The sequence below is a fragment of the Petaurus breviceps genome, unplaced genomic scaffold (assembly GCF_028583685.1).
Source record: "Petaurus breviceps papuanus isolate PSGF00001 unplaced genomic scaffold, PetGlider_PUasm1.0 115, whole genome shotgun sequence".
NCBI lineage: Eukaryota > Metazoa > Chordata > Mammalia > Diprotodontia > Petauridae > Petaurus > Petaurus breviceps.
The window spans coordinates 9,852,960-9,877,136 of NW_027185612.1; the positions used below are offsets into that span (position 1 = coordinate 9,852,960).

General features: G+C 36.0%; 1 protein-coding gene across 2 annotated transcripts in view; it reads left to right on the forward strand.

Annotated features, from left to right (window-relative positions):
- The window catches only part of UBE3C (ubiquitin protein ligase E3C), a 173,811-nt gene that overhangs the window by 48,065 nt on the left and 101,569 nt on the right, over nt 1–24,177 (forward strand). For both annotated transcript variants that reach the window (XM_069084551.1, XM_069084554.1), the window contains exon 11: nt 14,584–14,670. In XM_069084551.1, the coding sequence (XP_068940652.1) occupies nt 14,584–14,670 (87 nt within the window). The remainder of the gene's footprint in view (nt 1–14,583; nt 14,671–24,177) is intronic.

The following is a 24,177-nucleotide window of genomic DNA, read 5'->3' on the forward strand; positions in this document are numbered from 1 at the left end:
GATGCATTTTCCAACTTATTTATCAGCTTGTTGCACTGTGCCTTTTTCAGAAACAAAGATGCCATCCCCAAATTTTCTGTTATCCTTGTTTTTGACTGTGGTGGCCTGTTGGATCAGGGCAACTGAGTTTGAAACAAGTTCAATATCATTTCTTTCAAGAATTAACTCATCTTTTTGGGCTTGAGAAATAGCACAAACAACAACCAAGTCTCATGTGAACTCTTTGAATATATTTTTCAGCCAAGAAATTTCTGATTTCGACAAGTGAGCCATTCTCTTAAATAACAACATTGATGGGGAAATGAGCATACACAGACTTCATCTCATATTGTAATGAAAACCCAGGGTAATGCCTTTGCTCGTATTTTGTATATCACTACAGATTGTATGCACGGTTGCAAGTTTTTTCAATTTCCCCACCACTTGTCCACCCAGAACCTTTTTTTCTTCTTTCCAAGGAGACTGAGCTCAGCATTGATATGGTTGAAATCTCTACAGATGATTCCTCTAGGCCCCTTCACAATAACTGTCCAACCCTTAAGAGAGATGTCAACATTTTCTGGGATGTCGACGGTCTGTTTGCTCCTAATGGTCTTCATTCTGGTAGCAAATGGGCTAAATTTTACTTTTTTGTGTATAAATCCTAAGGGACAACTAATTAATAATATCTACTTATATAACACCATTCTTCTCAGGACTTAGATTTTTAAAACAGTGATGCTAAGTAACTGTAATTTGTCTTTCAGAGATCTCATAGCGGTAGATTAGGGACTCTTAATCTAAGTTATGACTTCAGGTCTTGTGATTTTTCTCCTAGATCATTTTTTTTTCCATTCAAGTGTTTTAGGCAGACCTATCTGATTATTTTCTTTGTTCTACTTTTTTCCTCTAGAAGCATATGTTTATAGTATACATTTACAATGACTTTGTTAGCACAAAATAAAATGTCTGTTATTTCTAGTTTGAATTGGGAAAATATTTTCTTGTTAGAATAGTAGGATGAAATGTAAATAATTCATTAAGTTCTAATTATGAACTTCTAACCTTCCTGAGGAAGGTTAAAAGTTTGACTTGAAGAATAGTGGAAAAATAAAGGTTGACATGTTATGACCCTGGCTGATCTTTATTTGAATCAGTATTTTTTTACTTAAAGAATATGAGCACAAACATTTTTTCTGCCATTTAAGTTGTTAAAAGTAGCTTTTAATGAAGTTTGCATTTGTTTTCAAACTGATGGCTCCTTTTTTATGCCTCTTTTTTTTTTTTTTTTTGAGGGCAATGTGATTTGCCCAGGGTCACTCAGCTAGTTTTTGTGTTAAGTATCTGAGGTCAAATTTGAACTCAGGTTCTCCTGACTCCAGGGCCGGTGCTCTATTCACTGTGCCACCTAGCCACCCCTGATGGCTACTTTTAATTGTGTTTCTAATCCTTCAGTAAATGGGAGGTAGGGTGGTATGATGTAGTGTTAAATTGCTTGGAAAACCTGGTAGGAATTTGTATGTGTATGTTTTCCCAGATTATGATTGTCAGTTTATGTAAGAGAAGTTAAACTTTTTTTACCTGTGACACCAGCTATGTCAGTGAAATTTAGATCTCCCATAAATTCCTAGTCATTCTCTTTATTAATAGTTTCTTTTCAAATGGTGTTTTTTTGTTTGTTAAAAACAAATTCATTTGTTTTTCATCATACGTAGTCAGGTTAGTGTAATGGAAATAGTATAAGACTTAGACTGAGTAAACATTTTCTGATCTTGGCTCTGAAACATACCAGCTTTGAAACCATCACTTATACACTCTGAACCACAGTTTCCTTATTTTGTAAAACAAATGATAATACTTGTACTACCAACCACAGTTTAAAGAAAATGTTATGTATATTGTAATAATTTGAAGGAACCATAGATGATCTTAAATCTTTTTTTAATTGAAATTTTAAAATAAATTTTATTTTTTGTTACATTTAAAATTCCAAACTGTCTCCCTCCCTCCCCACCCCTTAGTAGAGAAGGCCGCCATTTCACGTAGATTTATAAATACACATAAAATCATATTGTGCATCCTTCTGTTTATCAGTTCTTTCTCTGGCAGTGGATAGCATCTTCATAGGTCTTTTGTAGTTGTTTTGAGTTTTATAATACTCAGAATAACTTGGTCATTCACAGTTCTTCAGACAGTACTGCTATTCTTGTGTAACTTGTTCTCTTGGTTCTGCTCATTTCACTTTTCGTTACTTCGTGCAAGTCTTTCCATATTTTTCTTTTTCTTTTCTTTTTTTTTTTTGCCTTTTGGAGGGAAATTGGGGTTAAGTAACTTGCCCAAGGTTACACGGCTAGTGTGTGTGTGTGTGTGTGTGTGTGTATCTCTGTTTGAGGCCGGAACCGAACTTGGATCCTCCTGACTCTGGGGCTGGCGTTTTTCTCATTGCGCCACCTAGCCGCCCCCCATATTTTTTCTAAAATCAACTAGCTCATTGTTTCTTACAACACAGTAGTAGTCCACCACAGTCATAGGCCACAATTTGTTTAGCCATTCCCCACTTGATGGATATCCCCAAAGTTTCCAGTTCTTTTCCACCACAGAAGGAGTTGCTGTAAATATTTTAGAACATATAGGTTCTTTTCCTTTTTCTCTGATCACCTTGGGAAACAGACCCAGTAGTGTTCTTGCTGGGTCAAAAGGTAAAAGACCTTATATCTTTTGAAATAATAATTCAGACTTGTCTATGTATTTTGAGGCCCAAAATTACAAGGAGACATGTAAGTCATAAATATCAGAATTGGACTCCAGTTGCCCTACAAAGGCATGAAATTAGACTGTGAACATTTCAAAAAAGGTTCCCTAATTTTCACACATGCTTGATTTTTGTGCCAGGTATTTTTAAGAATAAGCTGCTTAAATTCCTCTTATGCTGAATGTTTTTAGAGTATTTTAAGTACACTCAAAACTTGTAAATTATGCTTTAGTAATCAATATTCTTCACCACTAGGTTTAGAAGTTTAATTCTTAGCTTCAATTTGAATTATAGCAGTGAAGAAAATTATTTTTCAATTTAACTGGAATATATTGTTATTTTTGTCATTTTCATTAAATTTTTTTAAAAAGATAACTTGGTAGGGAAAAATCGCAAGTTATGCTCATAGATCATGAAGCATCCTGGGGATATACATCTCATAGCTACATCACACTTTTTTCCTAAATCTATTGATGTAAAGTTGATAAATCTATTTTTTTTTAAATAAGGTCAATAGATAGCATAAGAAATGGATAAATTAAACTTTTTCAAGCCTGAGATTAATACAGATTCTAATACGGTCTACTTCTATTTAGATTATATTGTAAGGTAAAGCATAACTATATCCTGAGAGAGTATAATCAAGCATAACATTCATTTTATGTAAAATGATTTAATGTGAATTTTCTAGTTTTCATTGTCTCCCAATAATTTAAAATTTGAATATTCTAATTACTGCTGAATCAAGCAATTTAGTTGTCTCTGATATACTTCAATAGAACTGTGATTTCATCAACCTTTTCCAACAGTGTGGGCTGTGCCACTTCCGTGTATGACTCTAGTAAATGACCCTGTAAATTCTCACAGTGTCTACCCACTATTCTTGGTGTTTGTTTAGTACTCAACAATGTGATCAGCTCATCTGTTATTTCTTCTTTTTCTTACATGGCCAACCATCTTTGCTTCTTGGTGATACATCTCATTTGTATGTTACCTGCTATGCTACTTTTTAGAAATATACTACAGCTTTGTTTATAATGCTCTATCTAAAGTTACAGGTGTTGTCTTAATTGCCAACTTGAGTGGCTTTTTTTATTGTTCTCATTTTGCATCTTTCTTGACCTTTTCTGCAGCCTTTGACACTGTTGATTATCTCCATTTAGATACTCTCTCCTCTCTAGGCTTTTGTGACACTGCTCCCTCCTGCTTTTTCTTCTACCTGTTTGATTTTTTTCTGTCTCCTTTGTTAGATTTTCATCTAGGAAAGGGCCACTAACTATGGGTAGCTTTTCACTTGGTGATCTCATCAGCTCCTGTGAATTCAGTTATCTCTATGCAAAAGATCCTTCTATCTATTTATCCAAACCTACACTCTGCTCACCTCTAGTCCCTCAACTCTGTCTGTTGGACATCTTGAACTGGATGTTTTTTAAGCTCAAAGCCCAAAACTGAACTCATCTTTTCCTCCTAAATCCTCTTCTCTTCTTAACTTATCTATTATTATTGAGCATACCACTATCTTCCCAGTCATGAAAATTTGCAACCTGTGTGTTTAACTCTTCATTCTCTCTTAAACTGCACTAAGACTTTTGGGATACCCTCTATATAATCTTTTGACTTTTAAAAGGTTTCAGCTTCTAAACCTGGCACTTTCATACTTTCTGTCAGCCTGAAATAAAGAAGACTTCTAAAGTAACAAAAACTAAGATCTTTAATTGAGGCAAAGGAATTGTAATTCAGGACACCCCATTGCACAGAAGTCGTGGAGTACCTATGTTGGGCAGAAGGGATAGGATCTAAGTACATTTCAGCAAGGAAGTAGTCTCATGGAAGTCACAACCTGGCAAAGCTGTTACACAAGTTGTTTTGCATAATAACCTACAGTCTGTAGGGAATTCTATAGAGGACAGGGAATTGCGATATTTGGTCAGAATAGCAGGCTCCAGGTGCAGCATAGAGTTTTATAAGACTAACTCCAACTAATAAGGACTTGCTCCAGCCATGGAGTCCAGGTCAGTTAGTTCTTCTGATGGCTTCATTCAATACTTTCCAGTCTTCTTACACATTACTCCCATGTACTTTGAAGTCCTGTGACTCCTGACCTTTTTTCTTTACTTTGTAGAAGAAACTACATTTACCACCTCCCTGGAATTTTCATAGGTTGTGCTGTACTATGTGTCTGGAATTCCCTACTTCCTCACTTATGTCTCCTTGGCTCTCTGTTTTAGCTAAAATGTCACCTTCTCTAAGAAGCCTTTTCCATCTTGTTTAATGTTAGTGCCTTCTGTGTGTGTGTGTGTGTGTGTGTGTGTGTGTGTATAAAATTACATAGTTTGCATGTAGTATAACCCCATTAGATTGTGAAATCATGCCATTCTAGCTCACTTCAGTCATTGGTGTATACCTCCTTAGGCCTCTACTTTGAGGACGGTCCCAACCTGACCCCCCTTTTATTCCCTTCCTGATCTGCTTTTTGACTTTATTGATTTCGATTTTTCTTCCCCAACTCTGAGTACCTTCTGCACTCTCACCTCCCTTTTGAGTATAGTCTTCCCTTTATATTCCCAAGGAATATAAGTTCCTTGGCAGGATAGGGACTATCTTTTTGCTTATATTTGTACCCACTTCTTAAGCTCTGTCTGTAGTACACAGAGTAAATGCCTAATAAATACTTGTTACTTTGTGAACATCTTGAAGTAGGGCTAGTTCCACCTTCTTTTGGGGTTGGGGGGGCGGTATCCTAAAGTGCTTAGCACCTTGCATGTAGTAGGTGCTTACTAAATGCTTTCAGACTTGACTTTGATCTACTTACAGTGCAACTCTTTGTTGTTCTTTGGTTCATGTAAAATGTTGGCATTTTGAAGATTGTGATTCAACATACATAAGGATATTACTCAAATACCCTATCCTCCCAGTTCCTCAATTTACTCATTTTCTTTTCATAGTCTACTCCTCTACCCCATCTTAACTCTGCACCTCACCTAGATAGCTAGGCCGCTTATCTTACCATCAGACTGAAATGTACCACTTCTGTGATTCATAACCATACAGCATCACTTATCCTAAGCTTCTCTGTGAAATTAAAAGCCACAACTTAGAAAAAAAAAATCAGCCCATTAGTATTTCAAGGAGGAGCTTGAGATTGTTGAATGTATTATGCATTTTCCCATTCAGTACTGATCACAGCTCTCTATGAGCTGTCTCTAACTAGGTGTCATATTCTGAATAATAGACATTCTTTTTTTTTTCTGCTTTTTGAAGGAGGAGGAAGGGCAGTTGGGGTTAAATGACTTGCCCAAGGTCACACAGCTAGTAAGTGTGTCAAGTGTCTGAGGCTGTATTTGAACTCGGGTCCTCCTGACTCCAGGGCTGGTGCTCTATTATTCACTGTGCCACCTAGCTGCCCCATAATAGGCACTCTTAATCTACTTATATTTTCCTGTATACGTTATTAGGCTATACTATTTTGAGTGATAATAGAGGAGGCTTTCGGCAGTATTGTCTGAATGAATATAAGAAAGTTATATGCATGGGCTGTTTTATAATATTTAATGTTTAGTAAATTAAAAATATATATATTTTACAAGTTAATGATGTCTGATGATGTATGCACATACACAAACACAAGGTAATTTTCTGTATTTAAACTTTTAAAGTACATCCAAGTGCTTTGTGGATTTTGAATGTAGCATATTGTAAGACACATCTAATATACAATATATATTTTTTATAAAGGCATACTTTAAAAAGTTTTTGGACCATTGTTAAATATGTCCAGGATTCCAAGGAAAAGAACAATACATTTTCAAAAAACAAATAGTTGTTTTCATTCTTATTCTTTGTGCTTTTATTTGAAAAACCAATTTCAGTTAAGTAATGAATGAAAAGTAAATTTAACATTCATATTAGTAATGAATTTATTGGTGCAACCATTGACATTAGTGTTTTAGACATAACAATCTTGAGGATTGATTTTCAATCTAATAATTATATTTCTAAATTGCAAAGGAATGAAACAGTGCCCGAAATGAGTTACATTTATTTAAGCAAATTAAAATTTTCAAAATAGATCAATATAGTTTTAATTTTTAACTGTTCTTTTCTCTTGAATAAAAGCAAATTTTCTGTGTAACTTGCTTCCAAATGATGGTATTTCTTTACTGTTGGGATTTCTCAATACTACTAATCTTGGAAAATGAAAGTTGAGAAATTAACATGGTGGTATAACTTTCAGGTGAGGAGAATTTAGGAGAGTACTTGCTTAATGAAATAATAACAAAATATTTTAGGATTTCCTTTTTTAGAGATAATTGTCTTTTTAATAACACAACTTCCTCTTTATCAGCAAGATATAACTGAGAAACTTGGAATTTTCTTTTTAACTTGAATCATGTCTGAGGCAAAGTATTATGTTTTAGAATCTTTTTCTTTGTGAAGTGTATGATATTCAGTGGAAATCATGAAAGTATCTTTAATTTGCAGTTGTAAACTAGAATTGTTGAATTGATCATTGAATGGCTGTCTCTTACCTGGGACACCTTGCGATTCAAAGGAGGTGTTGAAATATACTTAGTCTGTTTTGGTGACCTTTATTACTCTGCTTGAGCTTGTCTCTTCTGTTGTGTTCTCTTCATTAACTTAAATGATCTCTGGGGGAAACTGGTCTCAATTTATGACCTGGGCTGAAAATATGGCCTTAAACTAATTAACTTATAGTGGTGTCTCAGCTAAATAAAGCTTAATGGATAAGTTTTAATCTGTCCCTTTGCTGGGAAGGAATTTGACATGTTTTTCTACTAGTATAGATTCTCTTACCCTCATCAGAAGAAGGGATCTTAAAGTCCAGACCAGGCCATAAAGGTTTTTAATGTTTGTGTTTTATGTAAGCAATTAATTAATACATACTAGATACTCTCAAATTGTTCGTATATTGTTGCTACATATAGTTGACTGTGCTTATTTTAATTTTAGTAGTGGTGATGCCAGTTAGAAGTCCACACTTCTAATTAAAAGCTGATTTTTAGAAAGCAACCTACACATATGTACAACATTTTATGTATTTTAGTACTTAGGGTGCTTTTTGCTTAAAGAAGTGCTTCATTGTTTGTGAAATTTTTCCTCCAAAATTTATGGCCTAATTCTATGTATATTTTGAAATATAGGAATATAATTTAAAATTTTTTTTCTTTGATTAGTAATTTTCATATCTACAAAATATGGTATAATGGAAAGAACCATTGACTTGGAGTTGAAAGACTTAAGTCCCAGTTCTTACTCAGACATTTATTAGCTGTATAATTCTGGGCAAGTCACTTAATCTTTTTGTTCCTCATTTTCTTCCTTATTTTCCTCATCTGGCAAATGAGAAGTTGGATTTGATGGCTTTTAAAGACCCTTTCAACTCTAGACCTATGATTCCTATGAATTAATTTCAAATCTTTGAGCTACACTTGACACTTAACTTGAGCACACCTTTTCTCCTTTCTAAGCTTCAATTTCCAAATGATTGATCTCGCATGAGAGACAGTGGTGAAATAGATAAACAACTGACTTTGGGATGAAAAAGAACTAGCTGGTATTGAGTTCTTGAAATTGATAGAATCCTGGACCTGGAGTTGAGAGGGCCTCAGACACTAGATGTGTAACCTTGGGCAAACTATATAACCTGTTTGCCTCTTTCCTCAGCTGTAAATGGGGATGTGGCATCTACCTCCCAGGGTTTTTGTGAGAATCAAATGAGATAATATTGGTAAAGTGTAAAATATATAGTAGGTGCTTAATAAGTACTTGTTTCCTTCCCTTCTGACATATCCTGGCCATATGGTTCTGGGCATGTAGTTTCTCAGTGCCCCTGAAATTGTCTAAGAATACAAATTTTAAAACAGTCTCTGCATTAATAGAGAAAGTTTACTCATAGAATATTCCTTTACACCATGAAATTGCAAATCTGAGTGGAAAAAAAGACTTTAATTACCTGCTTCACAGAGTTGATCTGAGGATCAAATAACTTATATTTTAGAAAGCCCTGCTTTATATACGCTAAAATGGCTTATGCATATCAGCTTTTGTTACTGCCACATACAAATACTCATGTTGGTTTATTCATGATCATTCATTTTGACTAAGATACAATTTTTGTTTTTGTTGTTTGGTTATGTCTGACTCTTTGTGACCCCGTTTGGGGCTTTCTTCACAAAGATATTGGAATGGTTTGTTATTTACTTCTCCAGTTCATTTTATAGATGAGGAAACTGAGGCAAACAGGGCTAAGTGACCTGCCCAGGGTCACACAGCTAGTAAGTTTCTGAGGCCAGATTTGAACTGAGGCAGTTGAGTCTTCCTGACTCAAGGCCCAGGTTACCCTATCCACCGTGCCACCTAGCTGCCCAAGATATAGTTACAGTTTTTAATAGCTGAAAAAAAATGTTTGCTCTTAAACAAAACTAAAACATCTAGACACTGAAATCTCATTGGTATGATGATAATTATATTTTTGCATATTCAGTAGAAGATGATTGTGTAATACTGGAGTTTATCTTTTAATGCTGATGGGGATAAGGATTGTGCCTGTGATTTCATTAGAATAGGTAACTTTCAGGTGAGGAAACTCTTGCAAGTGCAGATTCTCACTTTCTTTGCCAACTTCTATTAGAATGAGCTGCCTAGAGCCTAGGTGAATATGCTTGCAAAAGCTTTTGTAGGTCATTTGCCTGGAAAATTCCCCAGTGAGACCTGAAACAAATTAAAATATAATTAAAAATGTATAGCAAAATAGATAAAAATGTAATACAACTTAGGTAATGTTAATTTGTGGTTTTCTAAGTTAGTATGCAACTTCTCAGGACTATTTCTGTGTGAGTTTGATAACCACTGACTTAGAGAGCATCTGACTTTGAGTAGCTTGCCTAGGGTCACATGCTAGTGTGTCAGAGGTGAGACTTTAACCTTAGCTTAGAAGCTAAAAAGTGTTATTGCTTTTTTTTTCTCTTCTTCCAGGTTGTCTTTCACTTCAGTATATTTGTATTCCCAATTATTTCTCCTATGCAGACCCTAAATTCTGCCAATTGTTGTTTTCATTCAAGATTCTGCCTTTTTTTCTTGAATCATTCAGGAACATTTTTGTGCATGTGTTTCAGTGCTGATTTGGAAATTCACAGAGTTCTCTTTCTTCCACTGTTGGTTCAGTATCTTTAGTTTTGCCATATTTATTTAGACATGTTTGTAGTCTTGTAGATGTTTTGTAGCTATTTCCTCTTTTGTTTAACATCTTCCCTCTTGATTTATATGCTTGTACAGATGACTTCCTCCTGAGATGGTTGGTGTTTTTAGTCCTTTTTACTTGTGTTCTCCTATTATTAATTTTAACCCTCCTTCCCCTTTTATGATAGATTCTCAAGGGAGAGTTTTCATTTATGATTTCTTGTGTCTTGACTTTTTTTGCACTGTGGTTTTCAGGAGTTCAGTGATTCTCAAAATCTCTTTTGACTTGTTTTCCAGATTAGTTTTTTATATCTGATGATCTTCTGCTCTTACTTTCCACTTTAAGTTTTTTTCTAGTCAGTTTTTAAATTATGTTCTAATATTTTTTGTTGTCTCATGGTTTCATAAAGGTGGAGGGTGTTTTCATGAAAAAACTTCTCACATACCCTCCATTTATGGAGGGTGCCCAGAGCAGCTATCTCATCATTTTTCATCTGATTGCTCTTTTGGAATTCTTTATTGTCTTAAGAAACTCATATTCCTGCAAGATCACATCAACTCTGAAAATCATACTTCTTTAGTACCCCCTGCCCTGGGGTTTCTTCCTCCATGTCATTTTGGAGTGTCCTGTGGAAGGTAGACAATGGAGAGCTTCTCCCAGATTCTCTGTTTTAGGAGTGGATGTAGGGTATCCATCTCTTCATTTCTCCTCCCCCCCCCCCCCCCCCGTGGTGCTTAGCACAGGGACTGGCACATAGTAGGCACCTAATAAATGTTTATTGACTAACTGGCTCTTTGATCTATTCTAGTTTTCAGGGTGTCTGTTATTTGGTTAAGGTTTTATCACTTTAATTTATTTGGGTAAAGTTTATTACTTTCTCTTCTCAGTTCTTCATTCTCTTTATAAATCTTGACGCCAAAGCTTTTATTTATTTTTTTTATCTCTTGGTTAATTTTTCTAAGTATTCACATAGTCCTTAACTATTTTTTTTCTTTTGAGACTCAGCTTATAACTTTTTAATGGGGCATTATTTGTTGGTATGTCATTTTATTTACCTGAATTGTACATTTCTCTTTAACACTGCTGCTCTTAGAACTGACCAAAATCACAGACCACCCACCAAAAGAAAACAAGAACAGACAAATTCACCAGCTCAGATGGGTAACAATCCCCAACTTCTCCAGTGGTATTTTATTTCAAGGAGATGCTTGGGATAAGAGATGCTCCTTGACTATGAATATGACAGTCTCCAAAGAATCAAAATATGAGGTTCTCTGGGGTTTTTAATCTCAATGACTAGAAGGATGGTGGTGCCCTTGACAGATACGGTTAAGTTCAGAAAAGAAGTGGATTTTTGGGTAAAGATAATGAGTTCTGTTTTAAACATAGTAATAATAATAGTTAACATTGATATAGCAGTTTAGGTTTAAGAATAAAGGAATTTTAGAATTCATAGTCATTGGAGTGGAACATTTGTGGGTGATGGTGAGGTGGAGGTTATAGTCATCTCAGTAGTTTGGTAGTTTGAAAGGGTAGGTCATAGGACTTTGAGGAGATTTAGAGGCAGGAATGTTTGGAAAAGTTACCTAGCATGAGGATAGGATCTGGGGTAGGGAGGAAGATGGTGAGCCATGTACCACATTCTTTGAAAAAAGTTATCAGTGGGCCTTAGTGGTGAGTAGATACCAGTAGAGATCAGTAGATAACTACTCCAAGGATATTTGGATGGAATGAACCTCAGAGGAAGAGAGTTTGCTTAAGGGTGACAACAAGACCTAGGTCAGAAAATGACAGTGGGGAGGAAAAGAATAATCATATTCCCATTCTAGGATCAGTATGTGGGAGACGCATGAAAGAAAGCATAGTGAGAGTCACCATAGCATAGTGGAAAGAAAGCTGGCATTGGATAATTAAAAGTATATCAAAGCTTCTTTCACCCTTCCTTTTCAGTTTACCTTTAGACTTCTTAGATTGGTTAGAAACTACCTCTAATTCTTATTTCAAGTAATTTAGCATGTCTAGCCTTTATCTTTTGTCTACTGAGATTGATTTTGAAACTGTCTTCCCAGTATAATTGGGGGGGTGTCTTTTTTTACTCTTCTGTTTTTCATAAATTTTCTTCACAATTTTAGTTTCTGTGATTTTAATAATAACAAAAATAAAATATAATTGATGTTCATATTTTATTGGATCTGCCATTTCATTAAAATGAGTTCCCTCAGTAGTACAAATCACAATCCTTTATGCCTTCTTGTGCACATCCTCCCATAAAGTTTCAGTAGGAGATCTATCCAAACTGCTTGGGCATTTTCCTCTAGATTTTATGACAGTGTGGATGCCAGTGCAGTTTGGGGGCTGTCAGTTATTATCCTTTACTCTGTTTTGCGTGACTGGTCCACCTCCTTTTCCAGTTATAAATCTCTTTGATATCATTCATAGAAAAATGCCAGTCTGCTATAGACTATTTATGCCTATCACACATCTCTGCATTGCCCTTTGAATGACCTGAAATTTTGATTCCTTAGAGACCTATGTTGTTGTTGTTTAATCAAAACTATATATCATCAATAAGGGAATTATTGGTGTTAAAAATGAAGGTTTTGTTTTAGAGAGAAGTTTGGAGTTATTAAATATATTAAACAATTTGCAGTGCAATCTAGTGTACTCTCTTTCTTCTATTCAATTCTGGGCCCAGTGAAGTGTCCCAACTATAGCTTCTGTCCAAGGGTATCTGACTCATGGGTCCGTTTTTTTTGTCCTATCATAGGATCATGTGTTTAGAACTAAAAGAATTCATAGAGGTGATAACTTCCAACTCTTTCATTTTACAGATGCGAAAACAGGGCTAGTGAGGTTCAGTGACTTGTCCAAGGTCAAGTCTAGTCAGTCCTCTGTGGGCTACATCGTGTTGCCCTCTATTATCATAGTTGTGGACAGTGCATATTCTAAAATCTACTTGGTTTTTCCTATGTGGGTTGTTAGATTAATTCACCTGAGTTAGTATAGATCTCAGCTAGTAGCCTTTGCAGTGTTCTGACTTTTGATAGCAATAATCAGAAAATCATTGAATACATTTATCTTGTTTCATCAAGAAACCTTTTATGATTTTAATGTATCCATAGAAGACATCTTATTTGTGGTCATCGTGTTTTGTTCTGCTAAATGAAATGAATGCTTTTTTGAGTAAGAAACAATAAACTTGGTAGGGCCTTGCATTCTCTCTGCCATTTAGGCAGTTGTGTCACTGTAAACATGGGGTTTGCTCTAGAATATGGTTTGTAAACCTCCTTATTTTCTTGTCATGAATTAATAATTTGTTGTTTTGGGCTTTTTGGAGTGGGGAAAGGCAGGGCAATTGGCATTAGATGACTTGCTCAAGGTCACACGGCTAGTAAGTGTTAAGTGTCTGAGGTTGGATTTGAACTCAGGTCCTCCTGATTCCAGGGCCAGTGCTCTATTCACTGTGCCACCTAGCCGCCCCGAATTAATCAATAATGTTATCAATATAAGTGTAAAGTATTCTTAAATTTTTTTATGGAGATGAACAAGTTAGTATTATGGGTCAGTAGTTTTTCCTGTTTTTATACCCTGACTGAAATTGAAAGATTTTATGAGGTCAGGCCTTTGGGAAAGTACTGTTAAGGTTTTATCTACTTATTACCTATTGAATTGGTTGAGGTGTGTTATCTAGATTACTAGTTAGGTAGTTTGTCTATTCTTAGTTGCTCTCTTTTTTTTTTTTAAAGCAATTGGGGTGAAGTAACTTGCTCAAGGTTACACGGCCAGTTATTTCTGGGTGTGGTGCTGAGTATCTGAGCCCAGATTTGATCCCCAGGTCATCCCGACACTGGGGCCGGTGCTCTTTAGTTGCTCTCTTTATCGTTTGGTACAGGCAGTGGGAATACAAAGAAAGGAAAAAATAGTCCCTTCTCCTAAGTTAGTCACAATTTATTTTGGGGGAAACAACATGTAAACAACTAAAGAACAATATGTACAGGATAGCCACTTGTAGTAAAGGAGATCAGGAAACACTACATGCAGAAGGTAGGATTTTATATAGGACTTCAAGGATGTCAGGGAATCCAGGAGGAGGGCACAGGAAGGGAGAGTAGTCGAGGAGTGGAGGACAGCCACTGAAAATGTATGGAGTAGGGGATAGAATTTTGTGTGAGTTGAACATCACAGAGACCAGATCAGAGTATGTGAGGGGCCAGGTAAGAGAGTAAGATCTAAGAATATTGGAAAAGTAGGAGGGCTCCAAGTTATGTAGGCTTTGAAAGCCAACCAAGATTTTATTGATACTGGAGTTTATTGTCTAGGGGGATGACATAGTCAAGCCTCTGCTTTATGAGGATCAGTTTGACAGCTGAGTGTCAGATGGACTAGAATGAGACTTGATGGTGAGAGAACAACCAGCAGATTATTGTATTGGTCTTGGTGTGATTTAATGAGGACTTCCAACCCAAGTGTTTTATATTAAATGCCTGTTTGCCTTACACGATTAGTTATCAATTGTTGGGAAAAGCCCCCATGAAATTATTATGCTGATAGTGTAAATATTTTCTAATATTTTCACATCATGTTATCTATGAAAAATAAATATTGTGTGTAAACTTTGACTTATTTTCACTTTTTTCTTTCCTCTTTTTAGGCTTCTCTACAGTTTAGCCTTTAATGCCAGGTTTCTGAGACACCTTTGGTATCTAATATCATCAATGACAACCCGGATGATTACAGGGTGTGTATTTTAAATGCTTGCAAAATGAGATGAAATGATATGGGGCAATCCAGTTTTGATATATACAAAGTGGATGAATATGGATGAAGCTTATTGCAAGTAGGCATTTTGCTAGTCATTTCAATAAATTTGTAATTGGAAAACATTCTTAATGCTTTCTATTCCTCAGATAAGGAGAGTTTTAGATATGTACATACATCTTTTTTTTTTATTAATATGTTTGTTTCCTTTTAGTTTACAGGATTCAATTCCACAATTCCTTGAGTTTCACATTTTGTCCCCCTCCCTCACCTTCCCCCCCATGGCGGCTTATAGTCAAGTATAGGATCTGTAAATACTTTCACATTATACATTAGTCAGGTTATAAGGACGGATTGTACCAGCTGGAATGAAAAATGGTAAAGAGGATACATACATCATTTTTAAGATGGTATACACAATCTATTTCCACAAATGCATTAAGAATGTGGATTTTTATCCTGTTACAGTTTTTCCTTTTCTCTTTTGTAAAATCTCAGAACATTTCTTTCCCTTATAACTAACTTTTAAAAAAACACTTTAAAATTGGCAAGGTGCATTATCAAAGTGTCACATATATCTTTTTTTTTTTTTGCTTTTTGGAGGGCAATTGGGGCTAAGTGACTTGCCCAAGGTCACACAGCTTGTTTATGTGTTAAGTGTCTGAGGCCACATTTGAACTCAGGTCCTCCTGACTCCAGGGCCGGTGCTCTATTCACTGCACCATCTAGCTGTCCCTTATCATACCTCTTTTGAGGCTAACAATAACCTTATCAAGGAGATGCTATAGATATGATTATTCCCATTTCAACTGAAACTCGGAATTTAAACCCAGGTCTTTCTGACCCTTAATTCTAGAACTATATACTATGCCTCACTATTCCTAAAGAAATTTTTGTGTTCATCTGAGAATCCATATAACAACTAAAAATTTAAATAACTGATAAGAATAACACATTCAGTCTTAAATTAAAAGGAGCCAGTTTAAAATTATGAGTCATTATGATATTTGCTAGGCAGTAATAAGCAGAGATTTCCCTGTATAAAGGTTCTTTATTAAAAAGTGCTCTTTCCTAGTAGCATTCTGGTGCATTTTTCCAGTTTTCCAGAGTAAAGTACAGATGTTCTCCAGTGTAACAAAAAGTCAAACAATTTTTAGATTTGAATCCAATTTGAAATATAATTTGTTCTTTTATTATTTATTGATCTTTATTTTTTTAATTGTGAGATATTTGCTTCAGCCTAGAAACTGAAAGGATGTCTTGTTCTAATTCTAGTTACCTCTCTACTGTTGTGGATGAGAGGTTTCCCTGTTCTTACTGTTGATCACAAGGTAGCTCCACTTGGAAGCCACTTAGAATAGTTTTGCTTTAATGCCTGCCCTCCCAATGAGTTTTTTTTTCCCTTTAAGAAAGAAAAGACAAGAAATGGAAACACTCTTTGTGACTCGTACTTTTCAAGTAGGAAAAAAACACAGACATGAAAATGTTCCTGTGGTTGGAGGGAATTGAAGTATTCTAGTCATAAACTAGCCTCAGAAGGCCAAAACCTTAATTCACACATCAAACTCCTAAATTATCAGGAGCTATTCTGGTTACTGGAGGCAGTGGAATAGAAACCAATGACTGGGACATGTTTCTTGTTGGTCCAAAGTTATATGCTATGCAAGCTGTTTTAGCATCTTCTTGTAAAGCCTGTATTTGGGTGGTAATTGCTCCAAAATGAAAAACTTAAGAGATTCATGAGAGTTAAAGTTTCTGAAGAGTCATAATAGGGAAATCTCTTGCCTTTTAGTGCATTCTGGTATTGACCATAAATATCCATCCCTACCTTGACTAGATCTATTATCCAAATCTCTTTTATAAGAAAGAATTAGATGTTGCTATTGTGAAAGGAATGAAAATTTAGGGTGAATACCTTGCCACTTTAAAGCACTTTGAGCTATATAATTTTTCTTTGGTTCTTATAATAAAACTATGTGGCAGTTTTACTAGGTATCATTCCTACTGTTAATAGATGAAATTAAAAATCAGGTTATTGCAAAGTTTGCATTAAATTAGTTAGTGCTAAAGTCAGAATTTGAACCCAATAAACCAAACTTTGACTCCTTTATGCTGTTTTGTGGGACATCACATAAAAGAATGATTTGAACTTACTAATTGCTTTTTTCACTCAAGTGTACTGTTAACTTTCATTTGTTGAGGTTTGAAGTGGACTTTTTGCCTGTAACTTGTTAAGACCTTACCACCTGTTGGCTGTATTCGGTGCAGCTTAGCTTAATAGAGAGGGAGATTGGGAATCGGTATGGCAGGAAATTTTCACTTACCTGTTGTAGTGCCACAGCTTAGCAACAGATATTGCTTGTAACTCTGCTTGATTATTCCTTATTTGTCAGGAACAGATGCCCCTTAGCCAGGAAGTGGAGCCATGATCTGTGAAAGAAAAATAGGATATTAATTTTATCAAATTCTTAATTAACATTGAGGTACGCACCCCCATCACTCCCTTTTTCATTGATAGGGTTTGTGTGGTTATTACATAATGACAGGGATTTTAAAATTATGATTTTGTTTAATTTATGAAAATGTTAAGTTTTAAATAAACTAGTACTAGACTAGAATAAACTGAATTACACTCTAGGCAAAAATTTCCTATGAACACTAAATGTGTAGTCTGTGCTAAATGATTAAATATTTCTCATAGTATGGGAAGGGAGTAAGGGAAGGAAGCATGCATTTATTAAGTATCTACTATGTGCCAGGACCTGTGGTAAGTGCTTTACAAATGTTATCTTCTTTGATGGTCTGATTCTTGTCATACTGAATTCATTTTCAGTATTTTCAATATATGATCTAAAGTAATAATTATTGGTAATTAAAAGTGAATTTTTAAGGCATTTTTGCTCTAAAATATCCTTTCTGTGGGGAGGGCAGAGAAATGATTGTTGTGTTTAATTTGAAAGTAATTACTGAAGTGTAATACAACGTGGCCTTAAAGGCTTTGTACCTTTAAGGCATTAAAACTTAAAGTTGCACTAAGGATGGAGATACTTTGTACGTTATAGCTCTAAAAGATATCTCTGTAGGTTTTCTAGTTGTCCCTTCTTAACTCACTGTATCTTAGACTATCCCAAAAGGGTAACTGTATGCTATTTCTTTAAGGTTTCAGAACTTATTTTTATACTTTTAAAAATGTGCAATACAATAATTAAAACCTCTTGAACAGTGACCAAAAAAGGCGTTTGTATTAACTGCATTTTATAGTTTGCCATGACCTTGGTGTAACTTTGCATTTTACTATGTTAATAGCTAGCTAATAGCCAGTGAGGTGCCAAGACCGCACAATGAAGCTTTTATTCATTGTTACTCAGTCATTCGTTGTTCTTTTGATATTGAAAGGGTCAGCAGAGACAGTTAAACTCTACACAACCTCTGTGTCTTATCAAGTGAAGAAGTAGTGAAAAGAAGCAGAAGAGGCAAGGCAGCAGTCATTGGATTGGCTTTCTTTCATCTCTTTTTGTGTTTGTGGAAAGTAGTGGATATTTCGATTATGATTCTGCTTTTATCAATTTAGCCTTTTTGAATTTTTAGATATCAGCTATATCTGGTTTGGTATCTATTTGTATAGATAAAGCATCAATAATTTTTGTTCATGAGGTGGCAGTTCTCAGCTGTCTATATGTTTTTTTAAAAGCCACTTCCGGGGCAGCTAGGTGGCTCAGGGAGTAAAGTGCTGGCACTGGAGTCAAAGAGGATCTGGGTTCGGATCTGGAGTCAGACACAACACACACACAAAAAAAAACTAGCTGTGTAACCTTGGGCAACTTATTTAACCCCAATTACCCTCCAAAAGTAAAAAAAAAAAAAGCCACTTCCAGGGAAAAATGTTAACAGCCTTCTTTAGTTATTTAAGAGTCCATTTTGAAACAGATGGTTTTCTATATTTCTAATTTCTATTCATCCTACTGAAACTTAAATTCATTTCCTGTTAAATAATAGATGAATAAAAGCTGGTCAAAAATCTTTCAAGTCTTTTAGTTCTGTACTAAAGATGTTAATATTTCCCTAATTACGCTGGCATATTGTGAATTCATAACAATGTGATTTCATTCCATACTTCTATCTCCTTAATGTAACCCTTCTCAAACACTATAATGGGAAAAGCTGATGATTTTTGTAATACAAATTGTGCTACTAGTAATATTTTTTTCTTTAAAATATTTAATATGAAATGACCAGAAATAATAACATGCAACAAATTTTTGTTATCAAATAAGCTTAATTTTGTATATTGTGCTTTAAAATCTGCCCTACTCTCCTTGTCTCATAGGCATCCTAGTAAAACTTTATTTCCACAATTCCCCAAACGACCAACACTATCATATCTAGGATTCTGTTCTTAGTTCCTTACTCTAGCTTATCTGATACAGACCTTAATAAATTTCTGGGTTTTAATTTCATAAGTAGTAGGAGGATAATAATTCCTCTCCTCCCTACTGCATAAAAGCTGTTAACATAATAAACAAAGGAAAGCAGTCATAAATGAAAGTGTTTTTTAAAAAATAATTGTTTTGTTTTATTTTCAATTTTCCCCTTAGTTTTACCCCTTCCCCACCCATTGAGAAAGCAAAGAAAATAAAACCTATTACAAATATTTATAGACATACAAAACAAATTTCTGCATTAGCTATGTTTCAAGGGAGAAAAAGAAAGAAGCAAATATACTTCAATTTGTACTCTTACGTCTGTTAGTTCTGTTTTTGGAGTTCTTTAGTAGTTTTCATGATGAATCCTTTGAAACTATGTTTGATAACTTCAATTTCTTTTTTTTTTTTGCTTTTTGGAGGGCAATTGGGGTTAAGTGACTTGCCCAAAGTCACAAGGCTAGTAAGTGTGTCAAGTGTCTGAGGCCGTATTTGAACTCAGGTCCTCCTGACTCCAGGACCAGTGCTCTATTCACTGCACTACCTAGCCGCTCCTTTGTGTTGATAAGAACTACTAAATCTTTCAGAGTTACTCTCTATATGATACTGCTTTTACTATATAAATTGTTTTCCTGGTTTTGTTTTACTTCACTTTGCATCAGTTCATAAAAGTCGTCTTTGTGTTTTCTGAAACCATCCCCTTCTTCATTTCTTTTTGTTGTTGTTGTTGTTTGCTTTTTGGAGGGCAATTGGGGGTCACACAGCTAGTTTTTGTGTTAAGTGTCTGAGGCCGGATTTGAATTCAGGTCCTCCTGACTCCAGGGCTGGTGCTCTATTCACTGTGCCACCTATAGCCACCCCTTTTTTGTTTGTTTGACCTTCATTTCTTGTGACACAGTAGTATTCAACCACATTCATATATCATCATCTGTTCAGTTTAAATGGAAATGCTTTCCAAAGGCAAGCTGTTACTACCATTTTACATTTTTAGTAGTAACAATATTGGGTTTTTTGTTTTTGTTTTTCTATGTGAGAGATTGTATGCTGTATCTTTCAAGGTAGGGATGGGTTCTGTTCATACATGTTTTTTTTTGTTGTTTTTTTTAATTTTTGGAGGGGGGAAGGCAGGGCAGTTGGGGTTAAGTGACTTGCCCGAGGTCACATGGCTAGTTAAGTGTTAAGTGTCTGAGGCTAGATTTGCCCGCAGGTCCTCCTGACTCCAGGGCCGGTGCTCTATTCACTGCACCACCTAGCCACCCTGCTGTTCATATATTTTAAACTCCAAAGTGTGCTCTGAGAAAATTAGTTGGGGATGCTGGTCCAGTCAGAATCTTGTTACTGTACAGTGTTTGAATAAGTGGTGAGGCAGTATGGTGTAGTAGATACAGGAATGCCCTTTGAGCCAGGAAAACCTGGGCTCAAGTTTAGGTTTTGACACACACTGGCTTTCTAATTCTGTATGAGTCCTTTAATTCATCAGTGCTTTAGGAAACGAAGAATATATGTTGCAAAGAATGTGATGGCTAGGATAGATAAGATACAATTTTCTCACTAGTAATTGCCTATGCAACTGAAATGACAAGTCTGTTGTCCCTATTCTTGTACCTACCTTAAATTTACGTACTTTGATGATCTCTCAGTAATTGATAGATACTGAATCATTTTTCTCCTATGTCTTTGAGTAGTAAAGGGCTTGCTAGTAAGAGCTTGGATTATTCTGAAGTTATTAGGTAGGGAAATTGAAGTATTTGTGTAAGGTGTCACAGCTGATCTGTAATAGATCCTTTTGTATTAGATTTTCTGGTTCTTAGGCTATTTTTTTTTCTATTAGATTAACTTATTAACTCTTTAAGTTTAAACTTATTAACTCTGTAAATATTACAATTATTTGAGATTGGTACATTTAAAAATATGTATTTGAATTGAAGTTGAAAAAGTGAAAGAAGCCAGTAAGTGAAAGTAAGAAAAAAGTGAAGTTGAAACAGTGAAAGAAGCCAGTAGAAGAAAAAGAGATTTGTGTTTCATTAACTCCTGTCTTAATGTATAAATAGCAAGACTTTTGATGCTTTTTGCCAGTCGTATTCTCTCCTTCTAAAGTGCAAGTACTTTCTTGCTTGTCTCCCAGAGGTTTATGGGTTTGTTTAAAACAAAGTCACAGTTGTTTATTTTTGAGGTATCTTTTTCTGTTCATCTCCTTATCTAGAATCATAGATTTCTTGAATTGGGAAAAAATATCGTAAAGGTCCTTTAGTTAAGATCCTTCCTTTTATTATTTTTTTAAAAAAATGAGGGGGCAGAGTCAAGATGGCGGAGTAGAAGCATGACCTCGAGCAGCTCTGGCTTCCACCTTCCCCAATCGATTTAAAAAGGGGACTCTGAACAAACTTTGGAACTGCAGAACCCACAAAATGACACAGAAGCTAACTTCCCGCTGAGGACAGCCCAGCAGGAATTGGCCAGCGCAGTGCTCTGGGAGCCGAGCCCAGGCCCCAGGTTTTAGCCCCAGGGCGGGCCTGACCAGCCATAGCAGGAGGGACTCAAGATCAGCAGCAGCTGTGGCCAGTTACAGATTTATCAACACATAGATGCGAAGGACAAAGTGAGAGATCAGTGCAGTGTGGACTTTGGGACTCAGTAAGTGGGAATTCTTGGCTTTTGCCCCTGGGGTGAGAAGCCGCTGAGACGCAGGCAGGCACAGCTGGCCAGTGCCACTTGGCAGCTTCAGCTCCTGGCCTTTAGGAGGTGTAGGGGGGACTGAGCAACCAGTCTGAGGGGCAGTCGCTCTTGCTTTAACCTGCTTGGATCTGGATTGCAGTCTGGGGTGGAGGTTCTGGGGTGTGTGTCCAGCTCGCCAGAGTGTGTGGAGGCCTCAGAGAGGGCATCCATCTAATACCTCCAGCAGCTGAGAAAACCCCAGCATCTGGGACGAAAGCTCTCCTGTCTGGTGGCAGAGTCCTACTGTGGCAAAAAGCCCAGGGGTCAAGTAACTGAGGCAATGATGACCAGGCAAAGGAAACAAAGCAGACAAAAGATTCCAACATTAGACTCCTGTTTTGGGGACAAAAAAGGAGCAAAGCATGGAACAGGAGGAAGACAGTAAAGTCAGAACTCCTGCACCAAAAACTTCAAAGGAAAATACAAGCTGGTTACAGGCCATAGAGGACGTTAAGAAGCAGATAAGAGAAGTGGAGGAAAAATTGGGAAGAGAAATGAGAACAATGCAAGAAAATTACAAAATGAGAGTCAACAGCCTGACTGAGGAAAATCACACCTTAAAAAATAGACTAACTCAAATGGGAAAAGAGGCTCAAAAAGGCAATGAGGAGAAGAATGCCTTAAAAAGTCGAATTTGCCAGATGGAAAAAGAATCTCAAAAGCTCAATGAGGAGAATCATTGCTTCAGAATTAGATTGGAGCAAATGGAAGCTAATGACTTTGAGAAATCAAGATGCTGTTAAACAGATCCAAACAAATGAAAGAATAGAAGGCAAGGTGAAATATCTCATGGGAAAAACCACTGACCTGGAAAATAGATCCAGGAGAGAGGATTTAAAAATTATTGGACTACCTTGAAAGCCATGATCAGGGAAAGAAACTAGAAATCATCCTCCAGGAAGTTCTCAAAGAAAACTGCCCTGATGTTTTAGAACCAGAGGACAAAATAGAGATTGAAAGCATCCACTGATCACTTGTTGAAAAAGATACCAAAAAAGAAAACTCCTAGGAATATTATAGCCAGGTTCCAGAATTCCCAGATTAAGGAGAGAATATTAAAAGCAGCCAGGAAGAAACAATTTGAATATTGTGGAAACACAATCAGGATAACCCAGGATCTGGCAGCTTCTACACTGAGGAATCGAAGGGCTTGGAATATGATATTCCAGAGGTCAAAGGAGCTGGGATTAAAACCAAGAATCACCTACCTAGCAAAACTGAGTATCATGATTCAGGGGAAAATATGGTCATTCGGTGTAATAGAGGACTTTCAAGCATTCTTGCTGAAAAAAACCAGAGTTGAATAGAAAATTTGACATGCAGATACAAGAAGCATGAGAAGGTAAACAGGGAAAAGAAATCATAAGGAACTTATCAAAGTTGAGCTATTAACATTCCTACATGGAAAAATAATAATTGTAACTGATGAAACTTTTGTCAGTATGAAAATAGCTGAAGGGAATAGAAATATATATATATATATGTCTATATATGAGGGTATATGGGCATATGAACACATGTGAACGTGTGTATATATGTTTACAGGTATACATAAATAGAGGGCACAGGACCAATTTAACAGGAAGGGATGATATTTAAAAGGTGAAATTAAGAGGTGAGAGAGGAATATAATGGGAGGAGATGGGCAGAGACAGAATGGGGTAAACTATCTCATATAGAAGAGGCAAGGGGAAATGGTTACAATGGAGGGGAAGAATAGGAAGGCAAAGGGAATGGGTCAACCTTATTTTCATTGAATTTGGCTTGGGGAGGGAATGAAATATACACTAAAGTGGAGTAGGGGGGAAGGGGATGAGTGGGGGGATGATGGAAGGGTGGGCAGGCTGGGGGGAGGGAAGTTGGAAGCATCTACTTTTGAAAAGGGACAAGATCAAATTAGAGAATAGAACAAATGGGAGGTGAAATAGGAGGGAGGGAAATATAGTCAGTCCACTATGGAAATGTTTTGCATTAGCTACACATGTACAGCTTATACTGAACTGCTTATCTTCCCAGTAAGGGTGGGGTGATAAGTGACGAAAGGAATGAATCTTTAATAAAAAAAAGTGAAAAAAAAATGAGCTCCAAGAGAATTAAATGATTTGTGCAAGGTCATACAACTGCTGTTTACAGATTCATAAATCTGTAATAGTAAAGTCTCTGTGTGTGACTATAGATAAGAGTCAGAATTAGGGTTTAGGTCAAAGTTGTAATTAGGTTTAGATTCAGAGGAAAAGGTGTTTTTAAAGCCTTTATAATTACCTGCTGGAGTAAAAGTGTAATCACAGATAATTTATTAGAACTATTGCAATTAGATTTTATTAAAAATGAAAAATCAAGAACTTTTCATT